The sequence below is a fragment of the Vidua macroura genome, chromosome 6 (assembly GCF_024509145.1).
Source record: "Vidua macroura isolate BioBank_ID:100142 chromosome 6, ASM2450914v1, whole genome shotgun sequence".
NCBI classification, from domain to species: Eukaryota; Metazoa; Chordata; class Aves; order Passeriformes; family Viduidae; genus Vidua; species Vidua macroura.
The window spans coordinates 49,905,524-49,924,568 of NC_071576.1; the positions used below are offsets into that span (position 1 = coordinate 49,905,524).

At 37.0% G+C, this 19,045-nt stretch overlaps 1 protein-coding gene across 1 annotated transcript in view; it reads left to right on the forward strand.

Annotated features, from left to right (window-relative positions):
* Nucleotides 1–19,045, forward strand: part of USH1C (USH1 protein network component harmonin) — a 45,648-nt gene that overhangs the window by 17,152 nt on the left and 9,451 nt on the right. The window contains exons 12-19 of the mRNA XM_053980699.1: nucleotides 999–1,141; nucleotides 1,753–1,818; nucleotides 4,326–4,450; nucleotides 6,735–6,784; nucleotides 9,587–9,739; nucleotides 10,095–10,211; nucleotides 12,315–12,539; nucleotides 15,981–16,100. Coding sequence (XP_053836674.1) covers nucleotides 999–1,141; nucleotides 1,753–1,818; nucleotides 4,326–4,450; nucleotides 6,735–6,784; nucleotides 9,587–9,739; nucleotides 10,095–10,211; nucleotides 12,315–12,539; nucleotides 15,981–16,100 — 999 coding nt within the window. The remainder of the gene's footprint in view (nucleotides 1–998; nucleotides 1,142–1,752; nucleotides 1,819–4,325; nucleotides 4,451–6,734; nucleotides 6,785–9,586; nucleotides 9,740–10,094; nucleotides 10,212–12,314; nucleotides 12,540–15,980; nucleotides 16,101–19,045) is intronic.

The following is a 19,045-nucleotide window of genomic DNA, read 5'->3' on the forward strand; positions in this document are numbered from 1 at the left end:
CCAAAGGCACTGTAGAGATTATTTAAACAAATACTCTGGGCTAGTTGATTAAGCTCCAGGAATTCAACATCTTAAGGATGTTAACTCCCAGTTATGTTAACAACTTTAAAAATACGAGATCTACCTCAGCATGCATCACTGGTGTGGTATCCTTAAAATGGCAAATTGTTGCTATGAAATTATTCTGTTCCTCACTCTTTTACCTTGCATCATCTTCTCAATAGACGTCTTTGGAGAACAGATAGCATAAGGAAACACTTTCCCTATTATGGTTCACAAGCATTCCTCAATGCCTGGTTTTGTTCAAGATCTCTACTTTGCACTTTAGAGACAGGAAAAATCCTACATTCTTAATTAACATAGGATTTTAATTTCAGAAATGAAAATTAGATTAATGTTATCAAAGTGTTCTACCTATAGCAGTATGGAGATATCTTTCTTGAACAAAAAAATAGTGCTATTGTAAAGCAAATGAAACAGGAACAAAATCAACTGAAATATATAAACTATACAGTGTTTTTGGGATGTACATTCTCTGTACATTTGAGTTCCTGAATGATAACACACTTCTGCAGCAGCCAGGCATAAGAGCACTAAAACACAGTAAGTGTAGTTGTCTTCATATTGGGAATCATTCAGTGTTCTGTTCTCTGGCATTTCATTGCTCAGTGAGATTTCAAGGAAGTATAATGTGATTTTTTTTCTGGGTGACACACTGAGCATGTGTTTGGCATGACCCCTGCAATGTTGTTGCTGACTTCAGTAGTTGCAAACCTAGTCTGAGGTTTTTGGTACATAGTAACTTAGAGGCTGAAATTAGAATAGCTCCTTGGAGTAAGTGGTCAGGTCTTTGAGGATCTTTCAGGGTGTTTTCCTCAGGAAGAGCAATGTGGAAATGGCAGATGTGCTACTATGTAACTGGGTTTGAATGATTTCCTAGAAGAACTGCATTCATGAGATATTTTCACAATTGATTGGGGTGGTGGTTTTGATTGCAGGGCAAGGAGCTGTTCATGACTGAAGAAGAAAGGCAAAGAGAAGCACGTCTCCGTGAGCAGGAACGCCAAGAACTAATGCATCAGAAGCGGCTTGCACTGGAGACCAACAAAATCATCAAAGAGCAGCAAGAGAAAGAGAGATTGTGAGAACTCTCTATAGGGCAGTCTGAAAAATTTAGCTTGGATTTGGAGAGGGCATGGAAGACAGGAGCACATTATTATTTCTGTGATATTTCTCACAGAAGTGAGAAGATTCTCAACTTAGATTAACTTCATTTTGCTTTTGAAGAGTCTCTGTTCATAAAATGTTTGTCCTTGATATTCTGGGCTTTCAAAGCTGATATCATGTTAAGTAGAAGGGTCACTCTACTCCCTGACTGTTGTACCCCAATGATTCAGTGTGATATTCATTATTTTCCTGATGCTATTCACTCATGCTTTATTTTTAGCAAGACAGTCAGAAATTTTATACTCATACAGAAACACGCTATAGTCTTGCCTCAGAAGGAGGTTGTGACTTAAAGAATGAAGTAGATGATATGCCCTTATTATCCAGATGGTCAGGAATGTCCTCAGGGTTCCTAGGAAACCATACTGAACCTTTGGAATCTTACAGATGACTTTTAAAACAGAGCATTTTCCCCCAATCAAATATATTTACTGTCTTTACTAACTATGTGCTGACACACTTTGTTCAGGTTCTTACTCAGAAAACACTGTTTTTATCATGTTGTCCTAATTCCTGTTATTATAGAAGAAAGCTGGAGATTTCCCAGAAGGCTGCAGAGGAAGAAGAGAGATATCGCAGAGAAATAGAGCAGTGAGTAAAAACCTTACACAGGCAACGTGTCACCTGAAAAAGGGTTCCTTGTGTATTAAATCTGTCTGAAAATATTCTGCATGTTGCTTTCAAGTAAAATGTGTAGTATTTCCATTTAGCTAAATGTGGGATCCAGTATGTATCAGTAAGTACACCACAGTTAAAGAATAGGAAACTGATCTGAAAATCAGCACCTGTAAACGTGAGGATTATAAATAAACATGAGGCAATAACAAATTCAGTGTGAAGTTAAAGTTATGCACTTATTTTAAAAATATTATTAATATATAGAGAAACTTAAGATTAAGGAAATTCTGTGTCTCAGAACTTGTTTACTTTGTTGTCACTGAAAACTACATTTAATTCTAAGAGAAAAAAAGCAGTTCTGCTAAGAAACAGATCAGTACTATATTTTTAACTTAAGCATTCTTTTACATATGGAAGTTTGAAATTAACTGGTTGTTATCACAGTAATTAACTTTCCTTCTAAATGATGCTGGGAAATTGCATGAAAATGCAAATTGCAGAATAATATCTGTTTAGATTTGGCCTTTTAGAGCTAAGATTGACTCTCAAGTCTTTGGCTTTGCCCCTTTGACATATTAAGTGATTTTCATTCATTTAAGTCCCTTTGCATGAATCTGATAGAAAAAGATCAGGGATTTTTGAATTTGTAAAGTGGAAAAAGAAATATATTCCCCAGCTGTCACAAGAGAAAAATCTTCTGGCAGTCCTGCTGTGGGCTATACAGCAGCAATGGATGAATTCTTATGCATTTCCCTTTTCTGATCCCAGGGAGTTGATAACATCCTGTTCTTCATTTGTGGCCTGTTATAGAAATTCCTGCAACAGCCAAAAGCTGCTATAAAAGCAGGCCATCACAGGTGAAGGATGATTCTGTTCTCCAAATCTAGATTGCCTGTCTGATATAACAGATGATGGATGTCTGCTGTGTTCTGCACTGAGCATCTTTACTCACTCAGAGAGGGCTTTCATGCCCTGAGGGCTGCTCAGTGTAAGGTCTAGCAGAACTTTATACTTCCTTGTAGAATTTTTAAGTGCTGTTCAGGCATTTTTAAACTTTTCCATATCACAATCCAAACTGTTACGTCGATGTCAATCTCCTGGGTGAGGAAGAGGGAGAATAGTAGTAGAGGAACCTAGATGAAATCCAAAGCTGAGATTTAATGAGCAGTTATGGTTGGCTAAAATACAATATTTTTCTGTATTAATTGTTTGTGAGTATCATGCCTTGCATTCTTTTAATAATCCTTTCTGCAGGAGTTCCTTGTATAAAGTCACTGTGCCCTTTTTTGGTATCTTACATCTGAGAAAATTTCCAATGTGCCTAAATGGCAAATGTCCCTGACTCTATGTACTGCAAGTTACATTGTAACACCAACTTTTTAAAACTAAAATTAAATGAAAAAACATTCTGTCCATTGTTCCCTGACAATGCCCTGACAATGCCTCTAAATTTAAATAGTGAGCTCAGCTACAGATTTAAGAGTGTTTTGACACCATGTGAATATTATTTCAATTTACTTTAGCTAATTTAGGGATGCAAAAAATAATCCATATACAAATAGTATCATAGATATCTAAGACCTGGTAAATTTTGACACCACATTATCAGTTCAAGGCAAGCAATAGTCAAGAATAGATTTTGGATCTATTAGATCTTGGATCTTAAGGCAACATATATGAAGCTACATGTTGTCAGGTTATTCAGCACTTCTGCTGTGACATACTTGGTATTTGCTGAATTTTTGTTTGAAACGACTTTTTTTCTCTGATCATGGTGCCATACTAGGTAATTTACTTGTTTTTCATGCTCTTTTCCTGAATTGCGACACTCTCTGCAGTGCCCCCATCCTCTATCTGTACCTGTCTATTTCCCTCTTCTCTATTTCCCACCCCCTGCTTTTTTCCCCCTAGAATCTGTATTTAATATGGTTTCCATTTCATATTTATTTCTTTTTGGGAAGAGTCACTTTTTATGGCCACCTAGAACTATGTGTTTAGGAAGGAATCATCAAAATAGATTTAAAGATATAGAGAGGAGTCACAAGTTTTTTAGGTATAGTTTGCCATTGTGACATCTGATTTAGGTGCATGATAGATATTCTGTCACTCTGTTTCAGTTTTTCTAGTAAGCAATTCCTAAAAATTGCTAAGTGAGAGATGTTTTTTTACTTTGTTCAAGGTGACAGACAGTACTGTAGTGTGTCACTCATGGCTTAGTATCTGTGCAGGTGTTATATAACAGGCCTTAGAAGTCTAAATATTAAATAAGGATATCTTCTTACTCTGTACTTTACAAATTATTTTAGTAGCTTAGTAAATGAAACAGATTGAAAGGAATTCGGTTATGAGGAAGGAGCAGTTTATTGTGCTTTATATTCAAGAGAAGAAACAAATATTCTGAAAAATTATAATGTTAATGAATGTATACTGATGTTGTTGGTTTTGTACTCAGAATGTCTAACTGCATTTGCTTTTTCTAGGATAACAGCAGAGGAAGAGAAATTTAAAAAGGAGTGGGAAGAAGAGTGGGGTCCTAAAGAACCACCCAAGTCTCTAAAAACTGTAACTGCAGAAGTGCATTCTGCCCCTCGTTCCAAACACAAAAGTAAGTAATTTATGTCAGCTTACCTACTTCTATTTGTCTCAGACACATCACTGAGCTCTATGGAATATACCACCAGTTTGTCTCCACATTAAGCTAGCTATGAATTGGTTATTTTCAGAAGACTGGAAGCATATGATAAATTAATTAAATAACTCTTACTTAACAGGTACCTATCTTGCAAAATCTACATCCATTCAAATAGTCATGGTTTTTAACAATCAGCAGCAGGAAAAAAGAAAAAGAATAAGGCTTAATAAGAAATAATCTGAAGCATCAAGTCATAGCTTGGATGTTTTGCATTGTTTTGCATGTTGTTTCTGTTCAGTGTTCACCTGTCACCCTTTTCACAGTTTGGCTTGGAAGGGATATTCAAGATCACCTTGTTCCAACCCCTGCCGTGGCTGGGGACACCTTCCACTAGACTAGGTTGCTCAGAGCCCCATCCAAGACTGGCCATGAAGACTGCCAGGGATAGGGCATCCACCACCTACCCTGGGAAACCTGTTGCAGTGCCTCACAGTGAAGGACTTCTTCCTAGCATCTAATCTAAATCTTTCCTCTTTTAGTTTAAAGCCATTCTCCATAGTCCTGTCACTACATGCCCTTTTATAAAGTTCCTTTTCAGTTTTCTGGTAGCCCATTTTAGGTACCAAAATGCTGACCTAAGATCTCCCAACAGCCTTCTCTTCGCCAAGCTGAACAGCCCTAACTCCCTCAGCCTTTCCCCATAGCAGAGGTGCTCCAGCCCTCTGATCGATCATCTTCATGGCCCTCTGCTGGACCCATTGCAACAGGTCCACATCCATCTTATATTGGCAGCCCCAGAGCTGGATGCGGCACTCCAGGAGGGGTCCCATGGAAGCAGAGTAGAAGAGCAGAACTCCCTCCCTTGCCCTGTTGCCCATGCTGCTCTTGATGCAGCCCAGGATGCTGCTGGCTTTCTGACTTACTTGTCCAAAGGGAATTAAGACAGTTGGGGCTTAGTTGGCAGCTAAGCTGGCAGTTAAGAAGCTAAATTAGAAGCTGCAAATTGTATGTGGAGTGTGTACTAAAATTGTATTGTACAAAGAAAAATGTGGAAAGTTCTTGTTGTATATAGGAGACCTGGGCCGATTCCTAACCTGATGCTATTTTATTATATTATTTTGTGTGTGACTTTGGGGAAATCTGCTGATGGTTCTGTTAGAGAAAAAGCCACCAAACTCTTCAGGCTTCCCTTCGCCACATAGCAGACCAGTTGTCCACGTGTAGATTCTAATAGCTCTTCAGGAGGAGACTGGAGAATGTTTTAAGTAGGGCCTTTTTTTATTTAACAATTCTTTAGGAAAACATCCCATCACTAACTACGTTTTTTGTTTCACGGAAACTTCTAGTCACACATTACTGCTCTCTTTTTCATTTCATGGGAACCCCCAGTTACTACCACTTCTGTCCCCTCACCCCTTTCCTCCTTTGTTTCTCTAGAAGATTTAAAGGGAGTTGCACATGACCAACTTGAAACAGATGACAAGGATGAAGTGAACATGAAGCAGGACAATCAGGTTTGCCACACAGCCCTGAATTCCTATCCTGATTCAGATTCCTCCTGTGTCTCACTTACTCCTGACAGTCAGTCTTGACATTCAACTGATCATTTGGCTTTCCTAGGGCAATATGTGTGGTCCTTTAGTAAATGATGAAAGGTTTTGATACTGCTGCTGTCATTGCATCTAAGGATAGCTTGATATGAAATTTAACAACCCTACAGAAACATGGACTATATTGAGCGCTCTGCGTTAGCAGTTTTTCTTATATAAAGTTATGGTAATCTATTATTTTGTATGTTTTTACTTAGCAATATATTTTATAACATTTATGCACTTGGCTTCAAATATTTTATCTTGGGAAATGGAGCTTTTCATGTCTCCTCAAAAGCCATGTTCTGCCACAAGTTTGAATGCCTGTTTAATTTTCATAAGGCCTGCTAAAACTTCTGTAAAGTAGGAGTGTGACTATAGATATCTTAGCAATGCACATGCCTGTGTGGTTCTGTATGAAGATTACTTGTTGAATTTTCTTTGTTTGGCATAAAATGTGTATCATTAAAATAAGGGAAGCCTATGACTAAAGGTTCTAGAACCATTTATCAAGAATTTAGCTAAGAACTTGTCATGTAATATCAAACCTCTGGTGTTGCATCTTCAAATAAATTTCAATGAGTTACACATATCAGCATGGGTTGGTCTGAGTATGAGCCTGTCCTTGGCTTTTCTTCAAAAAACAACTTTTCCTTTACCTTTTGTAGCTTTTGGATGGTTTTATCGGTATGAAGGAAAATTTCCCACAATCCGTAAGGTACAAAGTTTGAAATGTGAATTTGTTTGCTGTGTGTATGTTTGATTTGGAATTTCTTGTTTTTCTTCTTCTCTGCTATTAGTAAACATTCTTTATACTCAAATACTCCGTCTTTTAACGTGTGCACAAATTAAGATGCCTTTGGGATGTGTGTGTCTAGGACTTTGTCTTTTTGAGTCCTTCAGGCTCTGAGTTCTGCCATGTGCAGAGGGAATTGTATAACAATACATTGCAGGTGTTTATTACAGGTGGGCAATGCATGTCTTCATGTTCTCCTGAAGTCCTCAGAATCATGTGTGTATAAAAACAGTAGAGACAAAAATTATCTAGTTATACTTTTGCAAATCTCCCTGTAGGAGTGCTGAATACAAAAGGCTTTTAGGCATGCATATATGAGCAAAAAAAAAAAAAAAAAAAAATTAACAATCTTTAAGCTGATAGACTACTTCTGTGTCTGTGGAGATGTTGCTGAAGTATTGATATTTCAATTTATGAGAGTTTCAAATAATATTTTTTACTTGCTGTTGCTTTCTTCTCTATTTATTGCAATGTATATTAGCCATATTATAGGGGGATTGCTGTTGTGTTGTGTTCTGTGCTTTAGTGGTGGGTTTTTTGTTAGTTAACTGTGGTAAAATTGCCATGAAGATTTTGTGTGTGTATCAGGCAAGAACTCAAGGTTTCAGAGGAGGTCAGGATTGTTTCTGTTAGATAAAGTATTTGTGTCACTGTTTAGAACTATTACTTTGACCTTTGTGTGCCCAGCATATACCTGTTCCCCTTAAAAGAGATCAGGAGAAGATGGTGCATTCCAATACCCTTTTGTAGTACTAGAACAAAATCATCATGGATCTGTAACCTGTGTGAAAAGCAGGGCAGTTAGGATTTTTATCTGAAAATTATAAATGCATGCTGTGGAAACTCTTCACACAAAGAGTGTAATATTTGGTGTTGCTGCTGACAACTATAATTTAGAGAATGCCCAAATACATCTTCATATACTAATGATCTTAACGCAATTCCTGTTGAACTTTACCACACTGTGTGCACTGGAAGTTTGAAAAGATTTTATTTATAATAATTCGCTTTTGGCAGTGATGGATTTTTATCCTACTCCCTATTGCTAATTATTTTTTGTTTGTTTTAAAAACAACATTTCACTCTGTACTAAAAATGTCTATAATAGGAAGTAAACTGAATCCATGGGGAAAATTGTAGGAAAGGATGAATCATCCTGTTGTATCTGAATGTTGTGAGTGCAGCTAAGACAGTCAGATGTATGTTCATGTTCTAGAAGACTTTGGCTTGTGTACTACTTAGTGTGCCTTTGAATTCAGTAATTCTTCAAATGTTGACACCTAGCAAGTTGACCTGCCTGATGTTACATCTAGCAGACAGTACTAAATGTATCTGTGAATTTTTAAGAGGATGATATTGGCAATTGTTGTTAAGGTAAAAACTAATTACCCCTGAATAAAATAGACCACAGAATTAGGTTTATGTTAAAACATTAGTGTGAAAAGCTAGATTTTTTTTAGTTAAGCTTTATCTCTGATGTTTTTGGGGTTCCTTTTCCCCCTGCTCCCCTCCCTACAACACCACCACCATGTAACCATGAAGCAATAGACCACATCCCACTGAACTCAGCAGTACAAAGTTCCTGTTAACTGCTTGACTGGGGGAATTGGTTTCTGTAGTTGCCAGGGAAAATGTCTGTTTTCCAAGGCTTTGTTATCAATATTAACGTGCAAAAGGTGAAAGGAATAATGCTATTTATGTGATATTATAATGCTATTTAATGTGAAGCATTAAATGCTACTTAACGTGAAGCAGTTTGTGGTGGTTTTGGGAATTCAAAGCAAGAAAAGTCAATAGCTGATGATGAGAAGAACAAAATCAAACCTGAAGCACAGCCTTTCTGGCTGTGGCAGTAATTGTCAATAAGTGGCCACCTGCTCCTCTATTTTACTTTTCATATATAAAAGGAGAATGTGGCATTTCCAAAATGAACTGTCCTACCTGTACAAACATGAAAGGGTAGCAGAAATGTGACATCACTAAAGTAGAAATAAGGAGCAGTGGGTGTTTTGAAGACAACAGGAACAGAGGCTTCTAAAAGACTATGTAGCTTTTCCCTTTGTTTGTATCCTGCATCTAAAATTTTAAGAGTCACTTTGTGCTGTATTATTTAACTCATCTGAGTAGATTTTATCCAGTGCTTATAGGAGCTACATGGTCTTTGTGATGCAGTGTTCCTTCTTGGAAGCAGGAACTCAGTTTCTGCACTGATCTAAACCTTTCCTTTATAATTATTTATTTCAGTTTTATTAGGGGATGCAATGATGATTTTAGAGCATATGCATGAAGCTGTTGTATACATGGACTATACATATCTACCTATACATGAGGATCTGTCACCTGAAAGCAATCAGTCTTTTATATATATATATATATATATATATGACAAAACAGAGAGATGGCAAATCAAGACCCAACCAAAACTGTTTGAATATTCAAAGTTTTGTAGTGGGCCTGTGTGCCCTAAAGTTGTAACTTTGCAGAGGAACAAAAAAGTTGAATTCTCTGATCTCATCCAGCTTAAGTTAGGGGGCACAAGCCCTCCAAAAAGTTTGAATTTCCTGCAAATGGCTGGGTAAATGGACTTTGGATTTTCTTTTAAAAAACCATCCCCATATTTGCACAGATTGTAATTAATTTTTCAAGGCAGATACTCATGTACCAAGATTGAAGTTTGTGGTGGTTTTAGTTGATGTAAAAAATTTTGTTACAAAACCTTCCCAGAAAGGGAAAGAACGAAAGAAGTCAAAAAGTGATAGTTTTTGTGAACAGAAGAAAAATAAAAAGGAAATGGAGTTTGAGCAAAAACTTGCCAAAGAGAAAGAAGGAATGCTGGAGAAAGAAAAACAATTGAAAATAAATCGTCTTGTGCAAGAGGTATGTTGTGATCTATCAAGTGCAAAGCTATATTGAAAGAAAATTAGATGGATTTTTAGTGGAATTATTTTAGCAGGACACTTGTTTAGTTATTCAAAGATAATGAAATTGTAAAAACTGTTTTACTGCAAAAATCTGTTGCCACATTTGCTTATTTCTACTCGGCTTTTGCCCAAATGAGGATATCTCTGCAGTTGTGTCCATGTATAGTGATGAATTTACTGAAAAACAGCAAAATAGGAAATCCTTAAAAGTATTATTATTTTTTTTAAACTATTTTAGGTGGCATTTTGAAACATATTTGTATTATGACCATACCTATAACCTTTTCTAATGTACCAATGTTATGGTCAAGGTATCTGAGACAGAACGAGAAGACCTGGAAGAATCAGAAAAGGTGCAGCACTGGGTGGAAAGACTTTGTCAAACACGGTTAGAACAGATCTCCTCTGTGGAGAATGAGTCTCCTGAGGTAAAGCTCTAGCTTTTCCATGTATTGCATGATCTCTAAATAACTGAAAGTTGTCTCCTAAAAGCAACAGGTTTTACCATTGAAAAAAATCTTTCTTTGTCTTTCCCTCTCAGTCCTGTCTTAGAGAGGGGGAAAAGTCAATAATTGATGACTTACAGTCTATGGAATTTGCTTTTCCTATATTTTATGAAAATTTAAACATTATTTTAATGAACTGATTGTATATTGTCCTTTTAAACTCTATTTTCACCACTAAATTAACAGTTTTATTGTCTCATGAAATATTTGGGCTAGGTGGGATATGTTGCCAGTAACAAAAGCTAGATCCAGCTATATTTATTAGTATCATGGAAATATAAGAACATCATTGATGATTAACTCTTGGAAGCTTCCTTGTACTATGTGAAATAAAGGAACAGGATAAGAAAATTACAAAAGGATATGAAACTCACAAGGAATAGTGTTTGGTTTTGTGCTTTAAGCAGTCCCCTTTAATCAGGGGAGCTGCAGAAAGTGATTGTTCCTTAGAGCCTGATGGTTCTAGACTTGGGGTGAGGCTTTCCCACCATCCTGTTTCTCTGGCTCTCTTCCAAGGAAAGCCACTTCCAAGAGGAACACCGCAATCTACTGAGCTCCCATGGGGTCCCCAAGAAACTGCAACCACAAAAGGGACCTTGGGGAACACTCTCAAATGATTTTCCTTCAGGTCAGCATGGAACAGGTCTGAAAAAAGCAGCTGATCTTTTGTGCTTCATGGCCCAAGGCTCAGATCCATGGGATTTTTCAGTACAGGTCTTTAGTGGAATGATTATGCAGAGGTTTTCTCTCACTTCCCAAACTTGGCAGCTTGTGTTCTGCTAGAAGTTTGTCGGCCTTTGTAAAGTAAGAAGGAACATTACAGATTACAAACACTGTTGTATTTTCAGAGCTCTACCTGGATTTGAGACCAGCACTCTGTGTTGTGTTTGCGCCATCAATTTTTCCATTACATTATATATAATTGCCATGCTACAATTTTTCTACAAATAAATTCCATTACATTATATATAATTGCTCTAGTACGATTTTTTTCTACCCAAGTAGTTAAAATATGTAAACCACAAAATCTAAGTGCTCCTTAGGGGTAAATGCAGCTGAAAGATACTCAGATGCTACAGGCTGGAACTGTTTCTTGGGAACAAGAGCATCCAAGATCTCAACCTCTGCCAAAGAAATAGCAATTTTTCAGCACAAGGAGGTGAGCATGTTAGATAAGGAGAATGTGAAAAGTGCTACTCACTTGAGGGAAGTGTTGCCATATTAGAGTAAGATTAATGTGTCTGTCAGACAGCTTATCTATGTAAGGTTTCCTCAGCTAAGTCTACAAAACAGAAAAATGACTGAATTTTCTGAAATACTTCAGTTGAATCACTGATAAAAGAAATGTTAGCAACTCTAACAGCATATGTAGACACCTTCCTCACACATATCCTTATTTTTTTGGATGAGCTTCTCATTGCATTGAAACTCTGCAGTTGTTTAGTACCCCAATAGATATGGTGTGGATTAACATAAATTATAAGATATCAAGCCCCTTGAGGTTCTGAATTTATAGCACACTAAATTTTTGTTTTGATAGCTGCTTAAGCTTAGTTTCCTTCCTTCTACTAATGTGTAGTTATGTTTACACAACTTTAACCCCTTTCCCTTTTTTAACGACGTAGAGTCTCAAGGCCTGTCTTTGATTATTTTCCTTCAAATAATCACCTTAGTGAGGAGTAATTCTTGCTTCCTCCTCATAAGAGCCAGAGAGGTAAAGTTGTGTTATCTTGGTTTGTCCTGTGATTTTGCCTTCTGAAAACTTCATGCCATTGGGGTTTTGTGGGGTTTCTTTTGTCGACCCCCTTACCCCAATGGCTGCTGTCACACCGCTCCCATTTTTCTTCTTTTTAAACTGGAATCCCAAAGAGTGCTTTTGGAAAGGCTTTCAGAGAAAACATTTGTGTATATTCTGTGTGGGAGAAGCAAACATCTTTCTGTGGAGAAGCAGTTAGGTTGAGCGGTGTTCTAGGGCTGCCCATTCCTCAGAAGTGTTGAGGCAAGTTTCTGTTCTGTCGCCTGTAGCTGGCGAGTGGACGTCCTTCTGCCTCTCCCTCTACCACCTCGATGCGGTGCTTTGCGGGGGGCCTGCAGCTGCACACCACAGATCTCGATGACATAAACTTAGATGAAGTTGACAAACCCAAACAGCGTGTGCCGCCACCTCCGCCACCGCCCCCCACTGTTACCCCAGCACCACCAGCTCATCCACCTACTGCCTCAAGTGCTCCACGAGGTCCAGTCCTTTTGGTAACACCAGCTTCCCAGGTGACCTCAGAATCTGTTTGGATGCATGTTGCTTTACCGTTCCCCTGCATGCCTCCCTGCCCTGATCCAACACCCTCTTTGTCCACTGGACCTACCCTTCTGCCCCTTGCAATGTTAAAAGAGGGAATGGGGTGGTTTCTTCATTTTTTTTTCAGTAGTGAATGCAGTCCAGAGGTAGTTTCATTTTAATATTTTTAAAATATAAATCAGGAGGAGTTTGCTCTCCTGCTTACATACCTTGTAACCCTATTACCTGCAGATGTCCTAGGCAGAATGTATCAGTTAAAAAAAGATGATTTAGACTTGAGTGATTGAAAAAGCTATTGCAGGCAGCAGATTTAATTAATTGTTAAATTTGAGAAAAGTATCCCTGTAGTGAAAATGACTTGTAGAAGTGCTTTAAATGTGTCATCAAATTGCTTTGGTAGGTGAGAAGAGCAGACAAAGAAAACTGGCTTAAAGTCAGAAGGTCAAACTTTTAAAAGTGTAAAACAAAAAAGCAAGAGCTGGTAACCTGGTTTGACTTTTTGCACTTTGAGAAAACATTGACTTTCTCCTTATTGCAATTTGAGTCCAAAAGAGGATCAAATAAAATAAATCTTGTGCCAAATCTCACTTTAGGAAAGAAATGGCAGCTGACTCATCATAATTCCCTTTGCTAAGCACTGTAGTGAGAGAATCATGTACTAGTTCTTTTGGCAAAAGCTCCTTATTTGTTTCAAGCAGCAGAAAAGGATCCCATATGGTCACTTCTTTCCTACACAGTTTTCTGCATGGGTTGACTGACTGCACTGTTGGGTTTTGGGGGTTTTGCATGTTTACCAAATATTCTTTTTATTTGCATGATTCTCCTTGGGTGGGGAAGGACATGCAAATTTGTCCCTTTTGGTGGAAACTGGTAGATTCTCTTTCTGTGAATAATTACCCCGATGTGACCCATGAATCTCTTGTAAACTTATGTGGACCTCTGATAGTGCTTGATCTATGTGGTTCATACATTGGAAGTGCCAAGAATGTGCTAGATCTACTGAAATGGAAATATCATATGTTCTTATGGATAGCAGGTTTCCCAAGTTATTTGCAAAATTAAAATGACATGAAACAACACAAGTGTACAAAATACTTTTGTTGAGATGAGAAATACACTCTTCTAAAGAGAACAGAGACTATTCAGATAGGAGTAATACAGGAACTGCCACACTTATCTGACCCCAAATCAATATAATCTAATATCTGTTTCTGGCAGTTTGTCACTACTAGCTATGTTAAAGAAAATAAATTAATAATTAAGAAAAATATTTTAGATAACAACAAATAACCTAGTCTTTGAAATTAATGTCAGTTTTCACTGAATATAATTACTGTATATGAGGAAATAACTAGGCTCTCAGTAAAATTAATTGAGCCAAAGCTGCTTTGTTTAAAAATAGGTAATTCAGTATATCTGATGCCATTTCAGAAATGGAACAAAAATCCAAAGCTTGACAATTTATTCTTGCTACCCTTTACAAAGTCAGTTTTTAACCCCACAGACAACCAAAAGCAGTGCATTTGTGTGGCTGTGGATTAAAGATCTCATGTTTATGCCTGCTAAAGCCAAAAAATAAGACAACTGTAGTTGTCCCATAAGTTCATTTTTCTAATATTACTCAAGCTGATACATCTCTACATTGCTCCCTTTTTGGTTTTAACTCAGATAATTTAATTTCCAATTCAGCTTGAACAAAACCTGACAAAAGAAATAAAATCCTGTCAGAGACATTCTTGAGAGCTAGTTGTTAAAATATCTGGTATAAATTGTCTGTTTCTGAAAAAAATTAGCTTTACACTTTATATGAACCCAGTACTAAGCATGTTGCTGATTAGGTTGTAAGAAACACCTCCCACACTGGCAAAGCGTCCCCTGTGTCACGAGCTGTTTAGCATGGCTGTAGTTTAATGAACTTCCCATGTAGTGCTAATGACAAGGAATTGCCAAGGGTTTCACTCTGCAGGGATAATTTATTTTAAATTCAGCACATGGAATGATTTGTGTGGATACGTTGCTGTGCTGAAAGCACAAATAGTGGAAGTGACTCCTAATGGTCCATGGATTTTGTATTTCAACAGTCTGGCAAAATGCAGTTAATATTTGCATGTTGTGAATGTCTGTATGTCACAGTACATGTGCTTTGTTCTTCTATCAAGGCAAAAATTGCTCGGTTCAAACTACCTTTTAAATATAATGGGTGCAAAGATGCAAGCTTCATCTAAGAACCACCATTTGTTTGCTATCTCTTTGCACTGATTTTGAGTCAGAACGATAAGACATCCATTCTACACTCTAGAAAAATCTGTTGCTAAATTGTGCAACTCCAGGAGAAATCATCCAGTTCCAGTGCAGCTTAACAAGTTGGTATCTGTGAATCTGTTGATTCTGATTCTTCTAAATTCAGAATGCTTAGTGATACAATGTATTTTGCAGAGTGGAACAACATTAGTTGAGTGATATCCACAGGGACTTTCAAATATCTGATTCAAACTTTTTAAAATCTTATTTAAGAAAGGAAGGGATGCGGGGGGGAAGCCCACAGGGGAAAAAAGACACACATGCACAAAAAAAAAACAAACAAAAAATCCAAAAAAGTGGCTTAATCCATTTGCTGGAAGCGGATAAATAATTTCAGACGTTACAGCTTGTACTATAAGACCGATCTCTGGAATACGTCATATTTCCTATGAGAAACATTGGGAAAAGTGTCCCAAAAGTTGCTGAGGTTACTTCAGAAACTGAACCCATAGAGCTCAGTTTTGAACTCTTTTCTTGAATAAAACTGTGCTTGATGTCAGTGGGAGTTTTGGCTGAGTGAGAGGTGTAGGATTGGACTAGGGCATGCTGAATGATGACGTCTCAGATGCCTCTGGGTATTTCTACTTCGTGGAGTCAAGGGCAGGGTATTAACCTAACAAACCCTTGCTGCTAAATCAAGATAATTTAACTTGAAATTCCTTATGGAAAGCTGTTTGCTGCAGCCCTGCTGAATTTCATCTTAAAATATTTATTTAGCCATGGATTAGTTAAAATCTTATTTTGGGTTCACTGTGTTCTTACAGTCAACTTTAGCAGTTTTGGTTTTTTTCCTCTAACTTCTCATTCAGTTTGTTGCCTTTGTGGGAAAATGCCAAAAGCAGGGCTCAGATTTTTCCATAATCTTGCTGGTGGAGCCAGAATTTAGGTGAAAAGCTACTACTTGGATATAAGAGAAATTGTATTTTTGTTTGTTGACTTTGTAAGCTTTAGTTAAAATAATTGTGTCAGCTCTGTTTTGTGTTACTGTCATTAAATTCATTACAATAAACTATTTGAATTGAGGAGTCTTGGTGAAATGATGGATTTGCACAAATTAGGTTGTAAACTGTAATTTTCTTAAATTAACTCCATAGCAACTTGCTCCAAGTCCACCTACCCAGCGTCATCCAGGGGTACCAATAGTCTCTAAACCAGTTATGCTGCATCCTGACCCAAACTTCATGGTCAGGCCAACAATCAAATCAGAGGCCCTGGTAAGCCTTCTAATATCCTTTTTCTGAGTGCTCCAGTACTGTGGGGGTTTGGTTTTGACATTGTTCTTTGAGATGTCCTGAAAGAATCAGTCTTTGTCCCATTTCCTGCTAACTAAAATTCCTGTATATTTTCAAGCAGTCAATAATGGTAAGTGCAAAACATTATTTTTCCATTTTTTTTCCAAGGTGGAAAAGCCACTTTTAGTGACAATTTTTGTACAGGAGTGCATAATTCCAGAGTAGTGTAAAGCCCTAGAATTTGTACATCTTATTTCTCATTTATTCAGATACTGGGTTTTATTTTTATAAATTCTGAATCCACCAGAAATGAAATAATAAAAATTAAGTCAATTTCCTTTTTCCTTTGTAAACAGTCATGAACGTACTTGAAGATATATGCCTTATGATATAATTCATCATATATATGTAATTTAAATGTATCTTTTAATTTCCAGAGGGAAAAAGTATGTCGTTATATTAGACTCCAATATAACAGTCTCACAGTGTTACTGCAAAAATCACTCACAATCAGCTTATTTTTCTTATTTTTTTTCCATTTCTGTTTAAAATGCAAGTGAATGGGAAAGTCAGAGGCTAAACATTTTAGGACCAACCATGAAGCATCCTTGGGAATCATAGTTTATGAGGGAAGTGAGCCAAGGCTTACTGAGCAAAAAAAGGAGAAATATTGCTCAGACAGGTGATAACTCCCAGCTGACAGTCTTTGAAATTCACCTAAAATAGCTGGTGAACTAGTTGGTAGTGTTTATTCTTGAAGGTCATCATGACTTAAGCTGTTTATGTCAGAGTTCTGTGTTTGTTGCATGCATGTGTGTGGATACATGTATATATGCATTTGTAAGACAGCAAGTGACAGAAAACCCATCGAATTTGTGTTGTATTTATTTTATTAAAAGCTATTTCTGGCAGTAAATAATGTGCACAATATTCCTAGCTGTGTTTCAATAAAATATGATGGATTTATCATTTTTTGCTTTAATAATTTAGATACTCTTGTTTCTTTATTTTCCCCTGTTACACTTTGAACAAATTTAAGTGATACTTAGTAACCACTTTCCACACAGCCAGAGTCATCTTGACACTTCTACATTATAAATTAATTGAATGGTAATTGGAAGCAGTTTTAATAAGTTGCTTAAGAGAAGGCAGGCACATGAGCTAAAAATAAATTCAGATCCCTCCAGTGGAGATGTTTCCTTCAGTTGGAGCTCTCATTCTGATTGTGTTCAGTTATTTAACATCTCTAAGCAATATGAAATCTCTTAGGACAAGAAAGAACAAAGTCATAATATGCAGTTATCATCATCTAGCTCTTGAAAAAGTGTATATATGTGAACTAGTTTGCAAAATGAATAATACCTTTATGTGTGATCAAACAATCTTGGTACAAATTTTAAAAGGCTTTTTTTTTTTCTTACTGACTACCTACAATTAGTTTAAGAAACTGGCAACGAGATCCACCTCCATGGGAAATGTCTTTTGATTTGTTATGCATGCATGCACATTTTCCAAATCACAAGTCTGCTAAAATCTTTCAGATTCAATCATCTTCCTTCCCAAACTGCCTTATAGTAGTAGGAAGATCAACATTTCCATTGGAACAACATTCTGGTAGGCCTTTGAGAGAAAGATCATTCTATAAATTGGTTCAGTAGACCTTATACCTCTTACTTCTATTGATGACTTGCTGCAGTAAAGGATATTTATTCATCTTCATTGCAATGAAGTCACAAGTGGCATGTGAAGTAAAACCTGCATGGATACTGAAGAGGGAGACACTCCTATTAGTTAAAAAAAAGAAAAGGCTAGTGTATGACAAACCAAACAAGACAGTGCCTGCCTGTCTCCAGAATTGAATAAGAATTATAATTAGATTTCATGTAAAAGGGCAGTGAAGTTTGGTTGGTTGCTATGTGTGGGTTTGTGAGTGTGCGTTGAAGTTTGTTGTTCAGATACAGGACCAGTTCCACTTGTTTTAGTGGAGGAAAGTATCACCAAAGACAACCTTTTGCTGTCTGGTTTCTCATCTTCTTAGATTTCACAGAACTTATGGAACTCCAGCTTTTGTGTCTTAATTTGACATAATGCACACCATTTTTTCTACCTTGTTTTTACCTGAATTTCACTTTTCTGAGTACCAAGCTCAAGAAACTGAGGTTGATGGATTTATTTGATAAAAGCAGCTAATCCATTTGGCCTATATTCAAGCAATTGACTAGTAAAGATTAAAAAGCATGCACTTAAGAATAAAATAGGCATGCGAGAATTGATAAAATTCTCCTGTTACCTGGAAGGTAGTTGGGCCAGATAGTCTCTGTTGTGACTTAAGTAATCTTATTAATTAAATTCAGGTCAGAATTACCAGGTCTTTTAACAGCTGATGAAAATGAAGTTGTTTTCACTTATAAATAGGAAAATGATGGGAGATGTTTAAACCTTAAGTGTGGCCTTGAACGCTGAGGGCTGCCCTGAGTGAAAATCAGGGTGAGCTGTGCTAGAGTGAACTGTAATACATTCATGGCAAAGCCAATTAAATTTTGGCTCAGAGAACAGGAGGGGACTGTTATGATTTAGTGGTGAGATTGTCATAGATGCAAAACCACCAGGAACAAAAGTCTCTGCTCTCCTATCTATCAAAAACATCCTGTTGTGTGAGTTACAAGGCTCTGCTACACTTGTTGCTATGAAAGATTTTTCCTACCTTATTCATTAGTAGCTGGATGGAGAATTTCTGAAGGGAAAAAAAATAATATTTAAGCTTTCCTCCAATTTGCAAGATTTGAAGCCTGGTTCTGCAGGACTGAAGTCAAGATAGGTGCTTAGATACCATGTGGCAAGATGGGGGAGAATTGGAAATTTCAGTTAGTATTGTTTATAGCCATACCAAAACAATCTGTGTTGAATTTCTTTTTTTTTTTTAAGAG